The following is a 17,967-nucleotide window of genomic DNA, read 5'->3' on the forward strand; positions in this document are numbered from 1 at the left end:
AGGTTTTGATTAATTTATACACATACTGAATTAATTATTCGCTTTGCTGAATAATTCGCAATAATTTTCGCTCGGACTGAATTCTGCCGCAAGATGTATTAACGTTTCCGGTCCTGGTGTGTTTTAACAAATACTTACTATTGGCGCCATGCTTGCGCGAAGAAACAGTTCCATCATATTTGATAAAAAAATTTGCAATAAAGAACATTTTAGAATTGAAATAATTTATAGCAAAACAGTGCTTTATCACTATTTATACACTCCGGCGGGTATACGCCGTCCGAAATAATTTCACTCGAGCTGCGCCCTAGTGAAATTATTACGCCCGACGTAACACGCCCATCGTGTATAAATAGTGATAAAGCACTGTTTTGCTATACATTATTTCTTAAATAAGCAACAAGAATGTTAGGAATAAGATATTTAGGTGAAATATCGTTCCCAATGTAGCTGGAGCAACTGCTTTCATGAATATAGAATTGTGTGTTTTAAAATTATCGCCTCAAAATAAGAGAACAATCACTTAGAAATGAGTTATCAAGCACTTAAACCTTCATTCATTCGATAAAAAAATATTTCAAGTGCAGCTTCAGCTTTCGCTACTTTTTGTGCGTTAAAATTCCATTTACTCCCTATAATTCTAGAATTGTTCAAAGAAAAATACATTATCAATCTAAATTTTAGGATTTTCAACTCTTTTGTTCTAAAACAAGTTTTGTAATATGCTTTCTTTGGTCGGATCGGTTTGGGTAAGCTCGCAAACGCTTTCGTTTCTCGCGAAAACATGTTTATTTGTTAACGGGTGGGTGTTGTTTGGAAAGTAGTATGTACAGCTGTATTAAGTGATACCTTAAGGACAGGTACCAATTCAGATTCGAACCTATCAGCATTTTCCTGGCACTGCTAGATGAATTTGGGATTAAAAAACATTTTTAAAGGAGTACCAGTGCCTCATTTTCCTTTGATGATTTTCCTTTATGCAAACACATGCCAGTCCTTCTCAAGCAAATTGTGTAAGCTACTATATTCATCCTGCCATGCAGTACTATAAATATATTAACCTATATGATAATGTTGTTCTTAACATAATAATAATAAAAATATAATAACATTGATAATAAAGATATAAATACTTGATGCTATTTAAACCTACATGTTTGATAGGATATATCATTTCTGTATATAAAATTGGCATTTTAAAGATATGCAAGACAGATATAAATGTCGAGCTGACAGGAAATGCTAGTGGTAGTATTTCTGTCATATATCAGCCAAGTCTGTGTCAGATTAACACTAAAATCGTGTGCGTACAACTTAAATTCTAAACATGTTGACATGGAAACTGTTGCAAAAAGCAAACCGCACACGTTTCAGTAAAATATTTGCTTATAGAGGAAGTATCGCTGAGATAACAAAGCGTCGTTAAGGGAAGGTAGTGAGACTATGTTAAAATTGAGATTATGTTTCGGGAAAATTCCTGATAATTTGGTGTTTATTCATAAACAATCCCCATTTAGGGTGATTTACAAAACCCCCACCCACACTCACGCACGCACGAAAAGAAGAGATACATCAATCGCGTACTGTGAAATCATTATTATTATTAGGGGATTAATTTTCGTGGATTTCGTGGTTAAGCTCAACCACGAATTTAAGTCCCAACGAACAAATTTTGCCCACGATTTACGCAAAGTCGCCCAAAAAGACATCTGATCCGTTGTTGTATGCATGCGGCAGTACTAACCTGCAGCTTTCGTGTAGTTTATGGAGGCTCCATCAACGATAAACATTGGCATGCATGGAAACAAAACAGACTATTATTTTCATTTAGAAACGTACCCGTGGTGTGTTTATGACATGCTTGTCAAAGTAAAAGTAGACACTAAAAAAACCCAAAACAGTTTGACGTAGCGTCACGTGCCAAACGCACTATAATACGGCAGTTATTTGATTTTTTCGGTCCCGCTATGCAATGTTTATACGCTAGCTTTATTTTTTGTAGTAGAATACTACGACTTTGGAGCTATTAAATTAGAGAATCTAATTGCTAGATTTGCGTCCGATACATTAATACTTTTAAAATTGCACGTTTCTCGGCAGGAAATAACATATGCACAAGTTCAACAGCTTGTAATTTCATCGAGTAGATGCAGTCGCACCATTTATTTTGCAAAAAAAAAAAAAAAAAGAAAAAAAAAAAAATAAGAAAAATAAGAAAAATAAATAAAAAATAAAACCTGACCATTTTATAAAAGTTTATGTAAGGATTACTTGGGTTATACTAATTCTACGGAAAATAAACAACATTGTTTTTCTATAATAGTTTGTTTTTATTTGCAGTACAATAACTAGTTCTTGTTTAAAACACGATCAAATGATCGATTTGTATATTTGTTTCGATTATGAATGCTAATTGTGCAAGGTGCTACGTTTTTGACACTTTTTAATTGGCGCCGACTTTTCTTATTGAATATTTTACTAAGGGTAGAAGTACTAGCAGATCTATGCCTGGGGAAATTATATTTATTTTTTGTTTTTACAAAAATTGAAAATCCACGAATTTACGTCCGCACGAAACAGCCGTTTTGGGCAAAACCACGAAATTTTGTGCGGACGAAATTAAATGATTTCACAGAAAGCAGAACAAGAGAAATAAACGTGCAAAGAGTATAGACTTGACTTTATGTATGGTCATATTTTTATTACAAAGTTAATGTAAGTAAAATTTGTATTTTCGACTCCATCAAGAGTATGCTACGCACATACACTATAGGGAAAATCAGTGATCAAAATTGTATAGTTAAGTCCCCTTGCCATTACATGGTGTACTTGTATATTGTCATTTTGTAATTTTATCTGTTGCTTGAGGTATAAGAGCGTTGCAAGTTTTATTACCTCTCACACGGGCTAAGGACAAAACGATTTTACTATAACATTGCTTGATTAAAGATTTTGTTTGGGTTGTAATATACCTTATCACAATAGTAGTGTCAAATTAATCGGAACGAAGTAGTTCATAATATTTCAAAGTTACAGCAGCTGAAAACTTACAGTTGGCCCTAGGTTTAAAGAACATGATCCTCTTAGGATATTTAATATTAAACCGAAAATAAAAACACTTTATTCCCGCAATAATTCAGTTCACGATACATGTATTTTGTACTTATATTATGGACGATTTGAGAACAATAATCCACATATAAATAGTACCAAAATATCAACAAAAAAGGTAAGAAAGGTTTAAAATCAAATGGTTGAATCGTTTTGAAAAGACGTGATAACTTACTTTGCATACGCCTATTTTCTTCCAACAGCTTAACATTTCAATAACAGTACAGGTATCCCTGTCACGATGGTGTCTTTATTTCAGAAGGGATGGTTCTTGATAATACATGCTACTAGTAACAAATTAAGGACAGCTAAAACAACCTCATATAAAATGTACTCGTTTTGCTCAAAATCCTGTATTTGTGACGGCCTAATATTTACGCGATAATGATTTGTGACGTTACTGTGACAAAATGTCAATAATTCATTATCAAAACTGAGACTGGTGGATGCCATTTTCTTAAGACGATGAATATACACTTGCGTTTAGTTTATGTTGAGTGTTGTCATAAATCAGCAACATCAGCTTCCGGTTTGACATGCGTACTTTCAAAGCACTAGTATACCATATCCTTAAACGTACACCTTCAAAACAACAATCTTTAAGGGCTTTGTGGATGCCGTATAAATTACTTTTTACATGAACTCAGTCTTGTCAGTATTTTAGGGACGGAAGAATTAAGTCCCTGCATTATGGATGTTGCATGTTCTTAACATTTCATGAAGAAAATGTATTCGAAACAAGAATCTTTTTTATTTTGTTTGGATGTATTATGTCCTCCCAAAAGATCGTCTGTAGATTTCATTAAAAAAAAGATTTGTGAAAAGCTATACAGATCAAGGTATAATACATATACTATGATATATTAAATAGCCATGTCACAACTGAATGTATTCATATACATATCATATTTAGTAACCAACATTGAAATCAAACATTGTGAAATGAACATAAACTAAAGCTAATATATCATTTATTTCAATTAATGGTGTTAAGAACCTCTGAAAATTTACACAATCATCTTAGATACAATCAAACATAATAGGCTAGATGATAATTTAAATAAGACACATTGTAATTAAAACATAAAACAAATACTGATATAATTGACTTTGCAACATAAAGTGACAGTATGCAGATAATATAACCTTTATGTTTGTTGTCTTCTCGGAATTGACGAATGATGGATAATCTTAACAACATCAACCATTTCATCTCAAACTATTATCAGTCCAAAGGTACCCGGCATATTAAATAAATACCGAATTGAAAATTTTGGACAATAGCTGATAGCTCGTAACGTTCCTTTGTTTATACACGCTAGGACTGGAAATGGTAATATTATACGTCTTGCGGAAGAGTTTCAGTTCGGACGGAAATAATGGCGAAATATTCTGCAAAGCGAATAAGTTTTTAATGTGTGTGTAAATTAATCTTTAGTTAATTATTTTTCAAATATGAAAGCGCTATTTCTAGATACATACATGGTGTTAAATAGCACGTGGACGTGACGTCACCATTTTTTTGTATACCTGTAAATGCTGAACATCCTAGTTTTATCAACTTTCATTTATTGTACAAGTGCATACTCAAAAATGTAGGTATAAACAGAAAGTTTGCAGAGATTTATCTGCCTTTTCCAGACACACATACGTAACGTAGAAATTCTCTCCAGTGATGTTTTTTTTTTCAATTTAATGTCACTAGATTCTATATAAGTCCGGAATAAGATACATTATATAGTGTCTCCAAGACGTAATCGAGGTACTTAAGTCTTTCGGACATGATTGCAAGCATAATGATGATTTAATGGCGAAAAGACAAGTACTTCTGAATTTTTATGTTTGTCTTGTGAAATGCATGACATGTCATGTAAAGGGTACTGCGTAGTACCTGAAGAAAGTCGCCCAATGACCTACATTATTGATTTGTTTTTTCGCCATAGGTGACGTCACAGCTTTATTACGTTAGTATAGGCGCATTTCATTCATAGTCAGGACCTGGTACCGGATGAGCACAATGTCTCAGGCTAATTCTAAATGTATTAGCGCTATATTAGTTGTACATTTACTACGATCTAATGTTAAATTACAAAATTTAAAAAACAATACAGACATTGAAAGCAGTATATTCATATCTATTCTCATGTGCTTGTTCCATCACGAATACCCGGAATAAACTTCGGGGACGACTTCACATTGTGTTAAATGCTGTACGTTCATGCATAGATAGCTGTTTTTCTATAGATTTTTTTTTATGCAGACCATTTCAAATAACGTTTCTGTTCACGAGATAAAGTTATGACCTACAGCAAATTCAAATATTTCTTCCGTTTTTCATACTGTGGAGCTAATAATTTAAGTTCATGTTTTAATCCTAATGATTACGCCTGTGTTCGGACTTCAAGTTTGCTGATTTGGACGTAATATCACACTGCAGTAAAATGAAGTGAAATGAAAGTGATAATTACGTCACGAGTTGGACTGAATAATGTTGGATTATAAAGTTTTCTTTGTTCAATCATCACAACGACGTTCTTTGTGCTGTGTGAGGTCGCACAATGTTTTGCTGCATAAAGTCAGAGCTATTATATTTCATTTCGACCTCTGCTCTTCAGATCGTTCAGCACAATATAAATTCTGTGTTGCTGGTACTGTTTAAAATTTTTCATTTTAGTTGGTTTCATTACTTCAATTTCCATAGTTTCATGTATTATTTGGTGAATATGGTGCTTGCTGTTAATTTTTGACTTTTTACAGTTTCTGTTACATGTATATGCAAGCTCTAAAACTTTGGATCTAAAATCTACCCTGTTTAATTTTGTCCGTATTTTTTCGTTAAGTGCTCGTCAATTAGTTTGACTAGGGATCTAACGCCGCTTTAAATGGAATTGCACTCCAGTGTATTATTGAAGGTTCCATGAAAACCGACGAATGTCATTAATACATATTCTGTATCTTACGTGTCAATACTGAGTTCTGCTCAACCCGGGGTTAGAGTGCGTTGACACTCTTAAGCAAAAATGCTGCAGTTTCAATCAAACTTAAACATTTTCATCTTTTCCGATTAAGGCTTACAGAAATTGAAGTTGATATAACTTTAAGATAAAAAATTCCATGTGCCTGATGCGGGATTGGAACTTGGGTCGCATCGATAAAAGTCCAGTGCTCTAACCACTGAGCCAAAAAGTCGACTCCCTGACGCGTTTGTCACAGCTTTAGGGCAAACCCGTTATTTTAACTGGGGACCATACGCTGCTTTATAGAATTCATTGAAGGTTCTAAATGCACCGCCATATGAATACATCTGCGTATGTTTTTAAATAGATTTTTGTACTTGTAAATGTTGAGTTCTGCTCCACCCCAGACTAGAGAGCATGAATATTCACAACCTTCCATAGACAGGCTCACTCAAACCGAGCCTGCAACATTTTCGTTTTCGCCGTGTTGAGCGACCTGTGGAGTTTCCACAAGCTATGCGTAAGCGATCGTAACACTTACCCTATTAAAAACTGAAATTGAAGAGGACACAGTTTTGTAATAACATATTCTAAATGTCTGAGGCGGGATTCGAACCCGGGTCGTACGAGGGGAAGTCCAATGTTCTAACCACTGAGCCAAGTGTCGAACCCCTAACGCAGTTGTCGGAAATTAAATCTTCTTCAGCTTAGAAGTTATGTGTAAGTGACCGTTACACCACTTTCTCTTGTTTATTTGGGTCCACAGTTTGTAGTACATTGTACATATATTTCGCCATTTTTCGGCGAACGCCGTCTAAGAACGAATTCGTTACCTATGCCACGTGACTTCAGTTTGCAAATCAAACTACTTGATAACGCATTATAGATAATTTATCAAAATGGAATATTTATGCAACACTCTGTCTGATTGGACGAGAGTGTCAATTTCTTTCACTCTGTTGATTGTGCTACGCTGAGTGAAATGTAGACAAAGCGTTTATCCTAAACGACGCTGTTCACAGTTTTAAAGCTAACTTTGGCTCAGTATATTTAGCAAGAATATTGATATATCTCAAAATGATAAGTAAGTTTAATAAATATGATAAAACCTGTTCAAATACCAACATATATCAAATTAAAGAAAGAGCTGAATACGGTCTGCGTATCACATGAATAAGGGTGTGATAAGAGTCTTTTATGTAGAGAAGTGCTTTTTAAAAGATTTTCCTTGTTACAATTGTCGTCTGTATATGAAAAGGTTTCTTGCTTTTGTGACTTATTCAGATTGCATATTAAAATGAGTACTTGTTTGCTTTGATATATTTGTTTTAAATTATTTAACTGATTTATTATATATGAATATTTTTCTTTAGTATGGCATGCAAATATTGAACTCAGTTGAAATCTGTTTTATTATGTATATGCTATATAATGACTGAATCTCATTACACTGAAATGAAGGTACGCTGCATACAGTTGTTAAAGCGGGATCAGTTGGCCTATTTTAGAAATAAATTAAAATGATAAATAAAAAAATCCTTTAATTGATCTTTTCTTATGTATTCTAATCAAACTTGATATGTAGCATCGTTATGAGGCCCGCAGCCAACTTTGTTCAGCTGGGACATTTGACCCCTTTTAGGGGCTGCTAGAGCTAAAACTAGAAATGCCTTTATACAGTGTCTCATGAACAGCTTGGTGGATCTTTGTCATACTTGGTCTGGAGCATCATTATAAGGTCCTCTTCCAAATTTATTTATATAGGAACTTGGGCCGTATTAGGGACCACTATAGCTAAAAGTAGATATGCCTTTCTTCGCATTAACCACTAAAATGTCATGGATTTTTATCAAACTCGATGTGTAACAATATCGTAAGGTCTCCTGCTATTTTGTTACAAATTGGGATAGGGACCAATTTAGCTAAAATTATAAACACGTTTAATGACCTCTTCTCATGAACCGCTTCATGAATCTTCATCAAACTACTGCTGTACTTATTCGCCTAAGGATAAACGAAACAAAATTGCAACCCTACGAAACCTTTGCGAAAAAATAAAAGAGAACCATTTAATTTGTTAAAGTGCGGTGTTTAGTTTTGCAATTTGAAAAATGTTAGATGAAAGACGAATGTTAGATGAAAAATTCATAAACTTCTTTCCTTATTACAATTCGCCGACCATCATTTTTAAAGATATTTCTTGTTTAATTACAGATAATGGTGTATTTAAATGGACAGTTGGGACTGGTTTAAGGTATATAGACACAGATATCTCATTCATCGTTATAGACAGTTTGAATGTCACATCAAAAATTGAAATAACTGTCAATTACTGTGGATGTGAGGAACCGGAACAATGCTCCTCTATTACGTCTGATTCAAATTCCACAGGTAATGTGTTTTCATTTTCTGCTCTGTATTAATTAATGATTACAAGATTAGTGTTACTGTTTTACTTGAGGTCGATTGTGAAGCAAGTTCTTCATAGTATTTGCATGTTCAGGAAGAGTGCTGTTGTATACAAACAAGGTTTATAATTCACGGTCGAAGTAGTTTCCGCGAAATTAAGACACAGTAAATTTAAAACCCTTCATCAAACGCGAAAATTGGTACCGTGAATACAGCCTGTTATACAGTATACTAATAGAAACCATTGCCACAAGGGTATGAGAGCAAGCAGTTTCCCTATTAATGCTGAGCGTTAAACAATGATCCTACTGGTATCATTGTACACGTCTGTTATATCAGCGGGCAGAGGATCGAACATAAAATCTAACGCTTTCGAAGCAGACACTTTGCCACTAGGCTGTCGAGGCGGTCAATAATTTATGACAAAGATATAAAACATTGTTAAAAGTTTTTAGATTATGCGAATTATTTTTTTTCAGATACTATAAAAAAGGCATTATGTAAGTGTCCAGAATATGTCACGGGACTGTACTGCGAAAAAGTAAAAAATACATGTCCAAATATTACATGCTACCAAAATGATTTATGCAATGCGACGGCATACCAACTATTAGACAGCTGGCCATGTGCTCCATGTCCGAATGGAAGACATCAAGTAATGACTCCAAAACAACAAACTTGTGAAGGTAGGTAAATCTTTACTTATTAAAAAATAAATAAGTATGTATAAAAACGACAGCTTTGCATCGTAATACTCTTAGAGGCAATGACTTTTTATATAACCAAATAACAGATATTGATTCAACATTCTTCTCATGTTATTCCCAATCATACAAAATTACATATTAATGAAAGTTCATGAAGGTGATATTGAACATGTAATGCTATTTAGTGAAGCCAATATAAGGATTTATTGACTTGGTGAAATGTGATAACGACCAAACCTAAACTTTGATTTATAAAATCCAGCAACTCAAAAGCTACTTGCAAAGAGTAAACAAATCAGAAAGTTTACAACGACGGTTAATATAATACTATGACTGTATCGCTGTGGTAATTATTGTGAAGAGTTTTGATTGATTTAATAGTTTTTATAAACTTGAACTCATATCCCTTTTCTTTAAAATAGCTTGACAATTATTAATCAACTTTAGATGAAATATGAGAAATGCCACTGTGGTATCTATTCAGTGTAGTGGGAAGTGAAAGTAGCGTGTTTTAAACCGAAATAAGTGTATTTATTAAAACATATAGAGGTAAATTCAAATTTAATCATTTTTAGCTAGATAGGAAGGTATTCTTAGGAAATGTGTGCGAAACCGGGTACACTGACTCTACCGTATTTTGGTGTGTATAGGTCGCGGTAATGTGTATCCTTATTATAAATGTTAATGGATATTTTTCCTTATTTGAATATATTATATATTAATTCCACTGAAATGGCATGAGAAACGATCAGCAGTTGACTTCACGCACGGTTTGCTATTTACCCCTGGTCTGTTTGACAAACTGCAGAGCGCCTTAGCTTCGGACAGAGCCTAAGATCAACAGTGTCTGTCGAATTTGGCATTTACGATTCTAAATTATTTTTATTAAAGCGACTAACCCACTCATTGTGATTTGTGAATTTTAAAATAATTTATCACCTAAAGGCAAAATTTCGTCATGGTTTTATATATTTAGATGAAACATAACGGTCGATCAGTTTCAAGTTTCCAGAATTACGAGAACATTCATGTTTTTGCAGTTTTTCCCATGTACTTTTATAAACCATTGCAACGGTTTATTTTGTAAACATTGATAAATATAGAACTAGTTTAGACACTATCAATACCTGGGCATCAATAGACCGCACACGTAGCTGGCACATAGTAGCAAAATGGGTACTCACAGTAAGAATTCTGGGTACAGAAATTGGGTAATTAATGGCGCATTTTCAAATATACGATCTTGCATACGATGTAAATCATTGTTAGGGTAATTCCAACAGCGTACAGACGATCTGTCAGGGAATATGGCACCATTTAATTATTATATTTTTTTATTGTTTTTTAAATGCATGTTATTCAAAATGCGTACTCTGAGGCTGGATGTGGTGTAAAATCAATTTTGTACGTATGGTGTCAAGAGAAATGTGCCGTTAGCGACCATGATAAACAACACACAAATTTTGTGCCATGCAATACGACACCAGTTATTGTACATCGTGTTGAAGGTGTTTATATTGAAGGGTCTAACGTTTTCATCCCATAGATAGGAACCTGCACTTAATACATTTGAAAGACAGTATTGGTGACTCCTTTGCCATCATGGCGTCTATTCAATAGATATGTAATAGAATTATGCTTAGGTCGGTGCTACAGTAGGGGGCGTGAGAGGTGTTGAACCTTTTATAGCCTCTCATGAACAGACTCAATCAAACCGAGTCTGCTATTATTCTTTTTTGTTGCATTCTATGCTTCCAGGGGATCTTACAGACTTTATTATTGTATTGTTCTATTTTATTAAACTGTCAAATGCATATTGATTAAATGGGCGGTGCACAGAATATTTTAATCATCGGTTGATTTTCGGTAAATTCCGTACAGTGTACGGAAAGTAACCAGCAATTAAAATGGTATATATTTAAAGCGCGTATATAGATGTACGCAAGTCACGATAGCTCAGTGGTCATTTTCAATAGCTTGAAACCAGGAGGTCGTATGCTCGAAACAGTTAAGTGTCTGTGTTTTCCCCCCATAAATTTCAACAAACACTTTGTACATTTACATTTTTATCCAATTTGTACTCGTTACAAGTTCTTCGCAGTCCTGCAATACAAAGTATTACATTTTTCTCATCATTTATACTGTGATTATTGTCAGGAATGGAATTGCGTCGTGTTAAATCATCGACAATGCTTTTATACTGCATGTACCCTGTAAACAATAATAAAAAAAAACTCCCTTAACCATAAGAGCGGGGTGTTTCAATTTAAATAAAGTTTTTGTTGTGTACAAAGAACAAACAAACAAATTCGCTAGATTTATCTCAGGGCTATACCAATTTGTTTTCTATTTCAGATATTGACGAGTGTGATTCAGATTACACTGGTAAAGATAAATGTCAGCAAAATTGTTCTAATACTGATGGGTCGTTTACTTGTAGCTGTAGAAGTGGATACACATTAAATGCTGATAATCATACATGTGATGGTAAGATGGATACAAACATTTTAGTAAGCTCCTGTAATTTTGTATGATTTCATTACAAAATTCGTCTATTTAGACATACAGTGTAAAGACGTAGTTTACAATTTGGTTAGACATTTTTTTTATGGTATTTCCTAACATAATAATAATAATGATAATAATAATAATAATACATTGGATAGCGATAGACACAAGTGCAAAGGTAATAATCGTATTTTCTTTTATGCTTCTGAAGACGTCTTAGTTGTGAGTCAATTGCAGTTTTGTAAATGAAATATAGATGTCAAATGAAATATAGATGTCAAATGTGACGACAGCATTTTTATTTAAACGTAAAATTTCTAGAATTGATTCACGTTTCTGACTTAAACCATCATTCAGTTATCAAGTTTCGTGACAGGGTCAATTCAGCAAGTAAATTGTGAGGCAGTCGTACTATTAGTGCGGGTTTACCACTAACTAACGGCTACAAAATTTTATAATAGGAATGCATGCAAGGAACAACAGAAAAAACATAGAAATCTCATTTTCAATAAGTCTTAATCTGTTATCTTTTGTTTTGAAAACACATGATTACCGGGTAATTAGAATACACGCAATCTTGTTTTGATTTGCTAACAAGTAAGTAAATATAGTATATCATAGTGACCTGATGCTAGCTGATATAACAATCAAACATATATACATTGTATAAATAAATTTACTGATTATATATAAGCAGCCAGCCCAGTGGACCTATACGTCACCTTAATTATACAAGCTATACTTTTACTTGTAAACCTATTTCTTAATACAATAGCAATTAACATTTCCTTTCCAATACATCATGATCAAGAAATAGAACTGATTCTCTTTCTACATGTAATTGATACACAGGTAAAGACTGAAGGCGGTCCTGGGGCCGTATTCATAAAGCATCTTAAGTATAAGTTTTGACTTAAGTTGAAGATTTTACTTAAGTTTGTGGTGAGTTCAGCTTAAGTCTTAAGTTCTATTCATAAAACAGCTCATACTTAAGATACGTAAGAAATGACTTAAGTCAGAAAACAAAATAGCATCGTGAGTACGATTAAAGTGTTGTTTTTCAGATAAAAGCACTTTATACGTAATTGTGCATGTTGTATCTGTCTGAAATTAATGTTGTTTTTTTAATGTTTTCGTCCACAATAAAAGCCAAGAATTACTTATTAAGTTGTTTTATGAATAACACATATACTTAAGTAAAATAACATCTGCTTTAACTCTACTTTGTTACATTCGTCATCTCTCCAATTACTTACAAGCATTTCAACTCTATCAGTGTCTTTCATCTTAACTACATTCAGTCACATTCTTTCTAAACCCCCCATGTCTTGATTTTCCCGGGGGATTTTATTTGTTTTTAACCCCATTTGAGTACAATCTTTACATTTTTAATTTTTAATTGGTTACATTTGTCTGTTTCCCCCTTTACTTTTGGTCGTCTTAAGGCTGAAAAATATAAAATCTGGCTGTTTTTTTTTCATAAAAAAATCCACTTTTTTCATAAGGGGTTTTTCGACAAATTCACCCATATCAGATATTCAGAGATTTTATGTACACATAAAAAACCGGGTAAATTGTTATTTTAGAAAAAAAAAAAAAAAAAAGGGGGTATTAATTTTTTTATAAAGAAATTCAGTTCTTTAAAATAAACCAGTAAATTTTACTCATTTTGCTTGTTTCAGTTTTCATTCGAGCCCGGAAAATTTTCCCCTCGCCGGGTTTACCTAGCATGCGTATGAACATCCCGTTTTGATAAAATTTGCAAAGTGATACATACTAAAAACCCCGTGGGCTAAAAGTATACACGTTGCACTGGGAAAAGGAAAAAATTTATTGGCCCCTATTTGTATTTGGGGACTGTTTTGTGTGGGGCCTCCCGGAGGCTTACTTTTTGTTTTGTTTGTGATCAGCCTATAACTTTACTTGGTAACATTATCGTTAACTCTACTCGGGTACATTCGCTTTAATTTCACTTCCTCACAACCGTCTTATCTCTCCCTTTTGCATTCTTTTTTCAGTCTTTTTAGACCCATTTTGAACATTTTCTATAATCTTTTTTGGTTAATTTTTCTTTTTTCCCCTTACTTTAAAATCGTCTTAACTCTGTCGGTTACATTCTTTTTTAACTTTCTCTTAAATTGGTTTCAATTTAAAAATGACAATTGTTAAAACTTACTCTTATTTTCTGGGATAATCGCAATGCCCAAACTCCACCCGGGAAATAAAAAAATTTTTAAAACTTCACTTAGGTACAACTGTCAAAACTCCATTCAGTGTAGGAAGCATGGTGTTCTTTTTAAAATCGCAATAGTGGGAAAAGGGGATTACAAATTTCTTTTGCTGTTTTCACTTAATTTTTTAGCAGCCCAATACTGGAAAGAAAATGAAAACTCCACACGGAAAAAGGTTATCTACGCCGTAACAAAACCGTTTTACAGCCTGGGAAATAAAAGATGCTTATATCGACTAGATTTGGTCAGAAAAGTGGATGTCCAAGTAGATCTTACCTTTGTTTTCCTTTATTGTTACATTTTCTTTTTTTTTTTGCGCTGGTCCGTAAATGAGATTAGAAAAACCCCCAATTTTAAAAAACTTCCCCAAATAAAAAAAATTTTTAAAATAAAAAAAAATGCAGTCTTTTTTTAAAAGGGACTTTGGTATAGTTATTAAAAATACATGCTTTTATGATGGGCAGGTGCTTGGCAAAACCCTTTTTAATTTTAAAGGGAAAGCCAGCTGCATTTAAATTAGAAAGTTTTTTTTAAATCAATGAGTCTTGCATTTGTTCGGGGAATTACCACCATTGGATGAAACGAAAAATACAAAATGCAAATTTTCCCAAAACAAGGGAAACCAATAAAATTTTTTAAAAATTTTTTTCCTTGGTTTGTTATCAAAATTTAAGATGTAAAATATAATAATGAGCATTTATTTATTTAGGGGAAAAAAGGGGGGAAAAACAGGTAAAACCCTGAATATTCATTAAAAAATATTGGATAACCTTTGTTTTTGAAAATTTTGTACTGTTAAAAAAACACCAAGTTTCCCTTGATTAAAATAATATTAAATGCGTAAATCCACTGAAAAGGGAATTTTTTAAAAATAATAAAACGGTGCCAAGAACAAAAAACCATCATGTTTTTCCCCCAGCCTTCATTTTTCCCCATCACTCTATGATATTTTTAAAAGTGCTAAATTTTATCAAAATAAGACATACGGTTGATTATTTTGAAAAGAACTTTTTTGTTAAAGCCATTTTAGTGTCTCTTTTTAAAGAAAGGAAAAATTTTTAAATTTTAAAACGGGGACCCCGGGGATAGAGTTTGTTTCCATTTTCCCCAAAACTTATTTAACAAAAACCTAGGTTTTAAAAAAACATACAAAAACAGTATGTTTCACAAAAATTTTAAAGGGTAAATTGGCCCCAAAAATAATAATGATAAAAAACTGAAACAAATTGATTTTAAAATCTTGCGCAAAAACTTTAAAAAAAAAACCCGGAAAAGTTTTAAAAAATCCAAAATTTACTGTTTCGAACAGTTTGCAATACCCTATTGAGTCCCTTTATACAAAACAAAAGCGCCTGGTTTACGGGTGAAAAAAAACAATCTGGTTTGCTTAAAAGGGTACCCGGTCTCATTGCCCTTTAATGCAAGGGAAAAAAGCGTATTCGAGAATATTTTGGATACAGATTCAATTACATTTAAGCTTTCAAAAAGCAGGTACGCTTTTCCCTCTTCATGAAAACATTGTGGTATCCCCCCCGGTGCAAAAAATCTAAAAATTTGAGATTTGTTTTCAAAATTCTTTCTTTTCTCTAAACTTTTATTAGTTAAATTTTGTTAAATTTCCGTTTTTTTATTGACAAACCCAACCCTCTTATCTTCTAAATGCTCTCCCTCAAAACTTAAAATTTTTTTTAAAAACAAGTAAAAATTTTTTATTAATTTTTTTTTTCCAAAAAATTTTAAAAAAAAACCCTTTTTAGATAGAATGTGTTTTTAAACGTTTTGCCTTTTTGAAAAAAAAAAAAAATTCAAAAACATAAAATTTTTTTTAAAAAAGGAAAGATTTGTTTCACAAAAAAATTTGTTTGTCTTTTTTGGGGTTTTTAACGTGGGTTTTTAACAGTATTTCAGTAGTAACTGGGGGATTTTAAACCTTACCAGTGTTCCTTTTTTTTTCCCCCCGTACAAAACCGGTTCTCCGCAGTGACTCCCAAACTTCCCCACATAAATCAGAGGTGGAGGATTTAATTTTTTCGGGACACAAGTTTTCAGCAATTGTTTATTTATTTTTCTTTACAAATGGCTTTCTTTTAAAAGGGGGGGGACAACGTTTTCAGTATTTTTAAGTATCCAGCGTAGGGGCCCCGTACGGGAACATTTTGGGGTCAGGAAAATTTTTGGTAAAGATGTTGTTCGTTTATAAAAAAAAATATTCTGGGGTTTGTTGTTTTTACTTCAAAACCCTTTAAAAATTCAAGTTTAATCTAACTTTAAATGTTTTTTATATACTCTGATTTAAAGTCCCACCAGGGTTTTGTGAAATTTTCAAAGGTTTACTTTTGTGTCTACTTAGAAATCAACCCGAATGGGGGCACACACGTGGTTATAACCCCCTTAAACAAAACGATTGGAAAATTACGAGGGGGTGTTGAACACCCCTTCGTATGAAAAATACTTATAAAAAATATCTTAAAAGTAATTCATGTGATATGTCCCATTTTGGGATTTTTGGGTTTCCCAGAAAAAAATTTTTTTTAATCTTACGTTAATGCCCTTTTGCAACGGTAAAAATTTGTTTTTCGGGGATGAGGGCAAAATAGCATCCCTTCTAGTTAAATGAATAAGCCAGCGGGGGCAAGTCCCTCCTGCCCTAATTCGTGTAATATACCAAATTGTCACGCCATTTTTTTGCATTTTTGTGGTAAAGTATCCCCGGAAAGGGAAATATTGCTTTTAATATGATCAACTGCCCCTGTGGATATTAAAATCTAAGTTTTTTGGGAAAATCAGAGTTTTTTGAAAAAAAACCTTTTGTTCACCCCTGGGGGCAAATTTTTTTTTGTTAATTTGGTTTTTTGCTTTAATAAAAATTTAAATTTAAAGATTAAAACAAAAAAAAAGTGTCTTGAAATTTATTGGGGAATTTATAATGTAAAAAACATATATATTTTTTTTTGTTTGTTTGTTTTCATTTTAAAATCAATCTTATGGGGAATATTTTTTTCGTTTATTGTGAAATTAAAATTTAAAGGTATCTCATTAAAAGGGACAAACAATATTTTTATTCACGAGATCGTGCGCGAGTAAAAATAAAAAAGGGGAGAAAAATTGTGTTTTTTTGGGGGCCCTTAAAAAAATGAGTCAAAAAGTCTTTCCAGTATAAACTTCCCGGCGGAATTTTTTAATCTTTAAAATTACCTTCCCCGTAAAAATTTTTTTATTATGGCATTTTTTAAAGGGATTTTCTTTTTGGGTTGATTTTTTTCATTCTTTTAACGTTATAATTAAAATTTTTTTTGAATACTTTTTTAAAATTATTTTTTAAAGCAAAAGGTACTGTGTTAAGTCCCTGAAATAGTTGCAAAAATACAATAAAAAATAATGATGTACAGGGGGAAAAGCCCCCGATAAATTTCCGCGCTTTCGGGAAACGAGTCGTGGACCGTTCATGAAATTTTAAAGGAAAACGAGAACCGTTTTTAAAAAACCAAGAAGCGTTAAAAAAAAAAAATTCGGTAAACGAGAAACGGTTTACCCATTTGCGCTTTGCGCATCTTTTTAAACGAGAAGCGTAAAAGGGGGGAGTTTTTCTGCCCCTGCGCAGGGGGAAAAAAATGCGTGAGGATTTGTGCGAAATGGGGATTTTGGGAAACCCAAACCATTTTACAGTTTACAATCGAAAAATAAACTCCCCCCAAAATTTTACAAGGTTTTGTAAAATTTTTAGTTTGAAAGGTTTTAAATGCTGTGCAGGTTGTTTAAATATTTAAAGGGAGACAGTTTTGGGCTTTGCATTTTAAACTGGGGGAAATAATTTATGGGGCCTTTTCAGTGAAAAACAAAGTGAACAGCAGGGAAAGGGAAAATTGAAACTGAAAGTTGGGGACGACTTTTAGAAAATTTCATTATCTTTGCCTGAGCAAAAATAAAAATCTCACAGCAAATGAACTTAGACGGGAATTTTGTTAGATGTATTCGGAGGGGAAATTATCACGGGGCCAGAGTGAAGCATTATGGGAAAAGAAACGGGGATGGAGGGCCCAAACC

General features: G+C 33.0%; 1 protein-coding gene across 1 annotated transcript in view; it reads left to right on the forward strand.

Annotated features, from left to right (window-relative positions):
• The window catches only part of LOC128551268 (mucin-like protein), a 96,334-nt gene that overhangs the window by 30,233 nt on the left and 48,134 nt on the right, over positions 1–17,967 (forward strand). The window contains exons 10-12 of the mRNA XM_053532023.1: positions 8,283–8,459; positions 8,957–9,163; positions 11,540–11,671. Coding sequence (XP_053387998.1) covers positions 8,283–8,459; positions 8,957–9,163; positions 11,540–11,671 — 516 coding nt within the window. The remainder of the gene's footprint in view (positions 1–8,282; positions 8,460–8,956; positions 9,164–11,539; positions 11,672–17,967) is intronic.

The sequence above is a fragment of the Mercenaria mercenaria genome, chromosome 19, assembly GCF_021730395.1.
Source record: "Mercenaria mercenaria strain notata chromosome 19, MADL_Memer_1, whole genome shotgun sequence".
Taxonomy (NCBI): domain Eukaryota; kingdom Metazoa; phylum Mollusca; class Bivalvia; order Venerida; family Veneridae; genus Mercenaria; species Mercenaria mercenaria.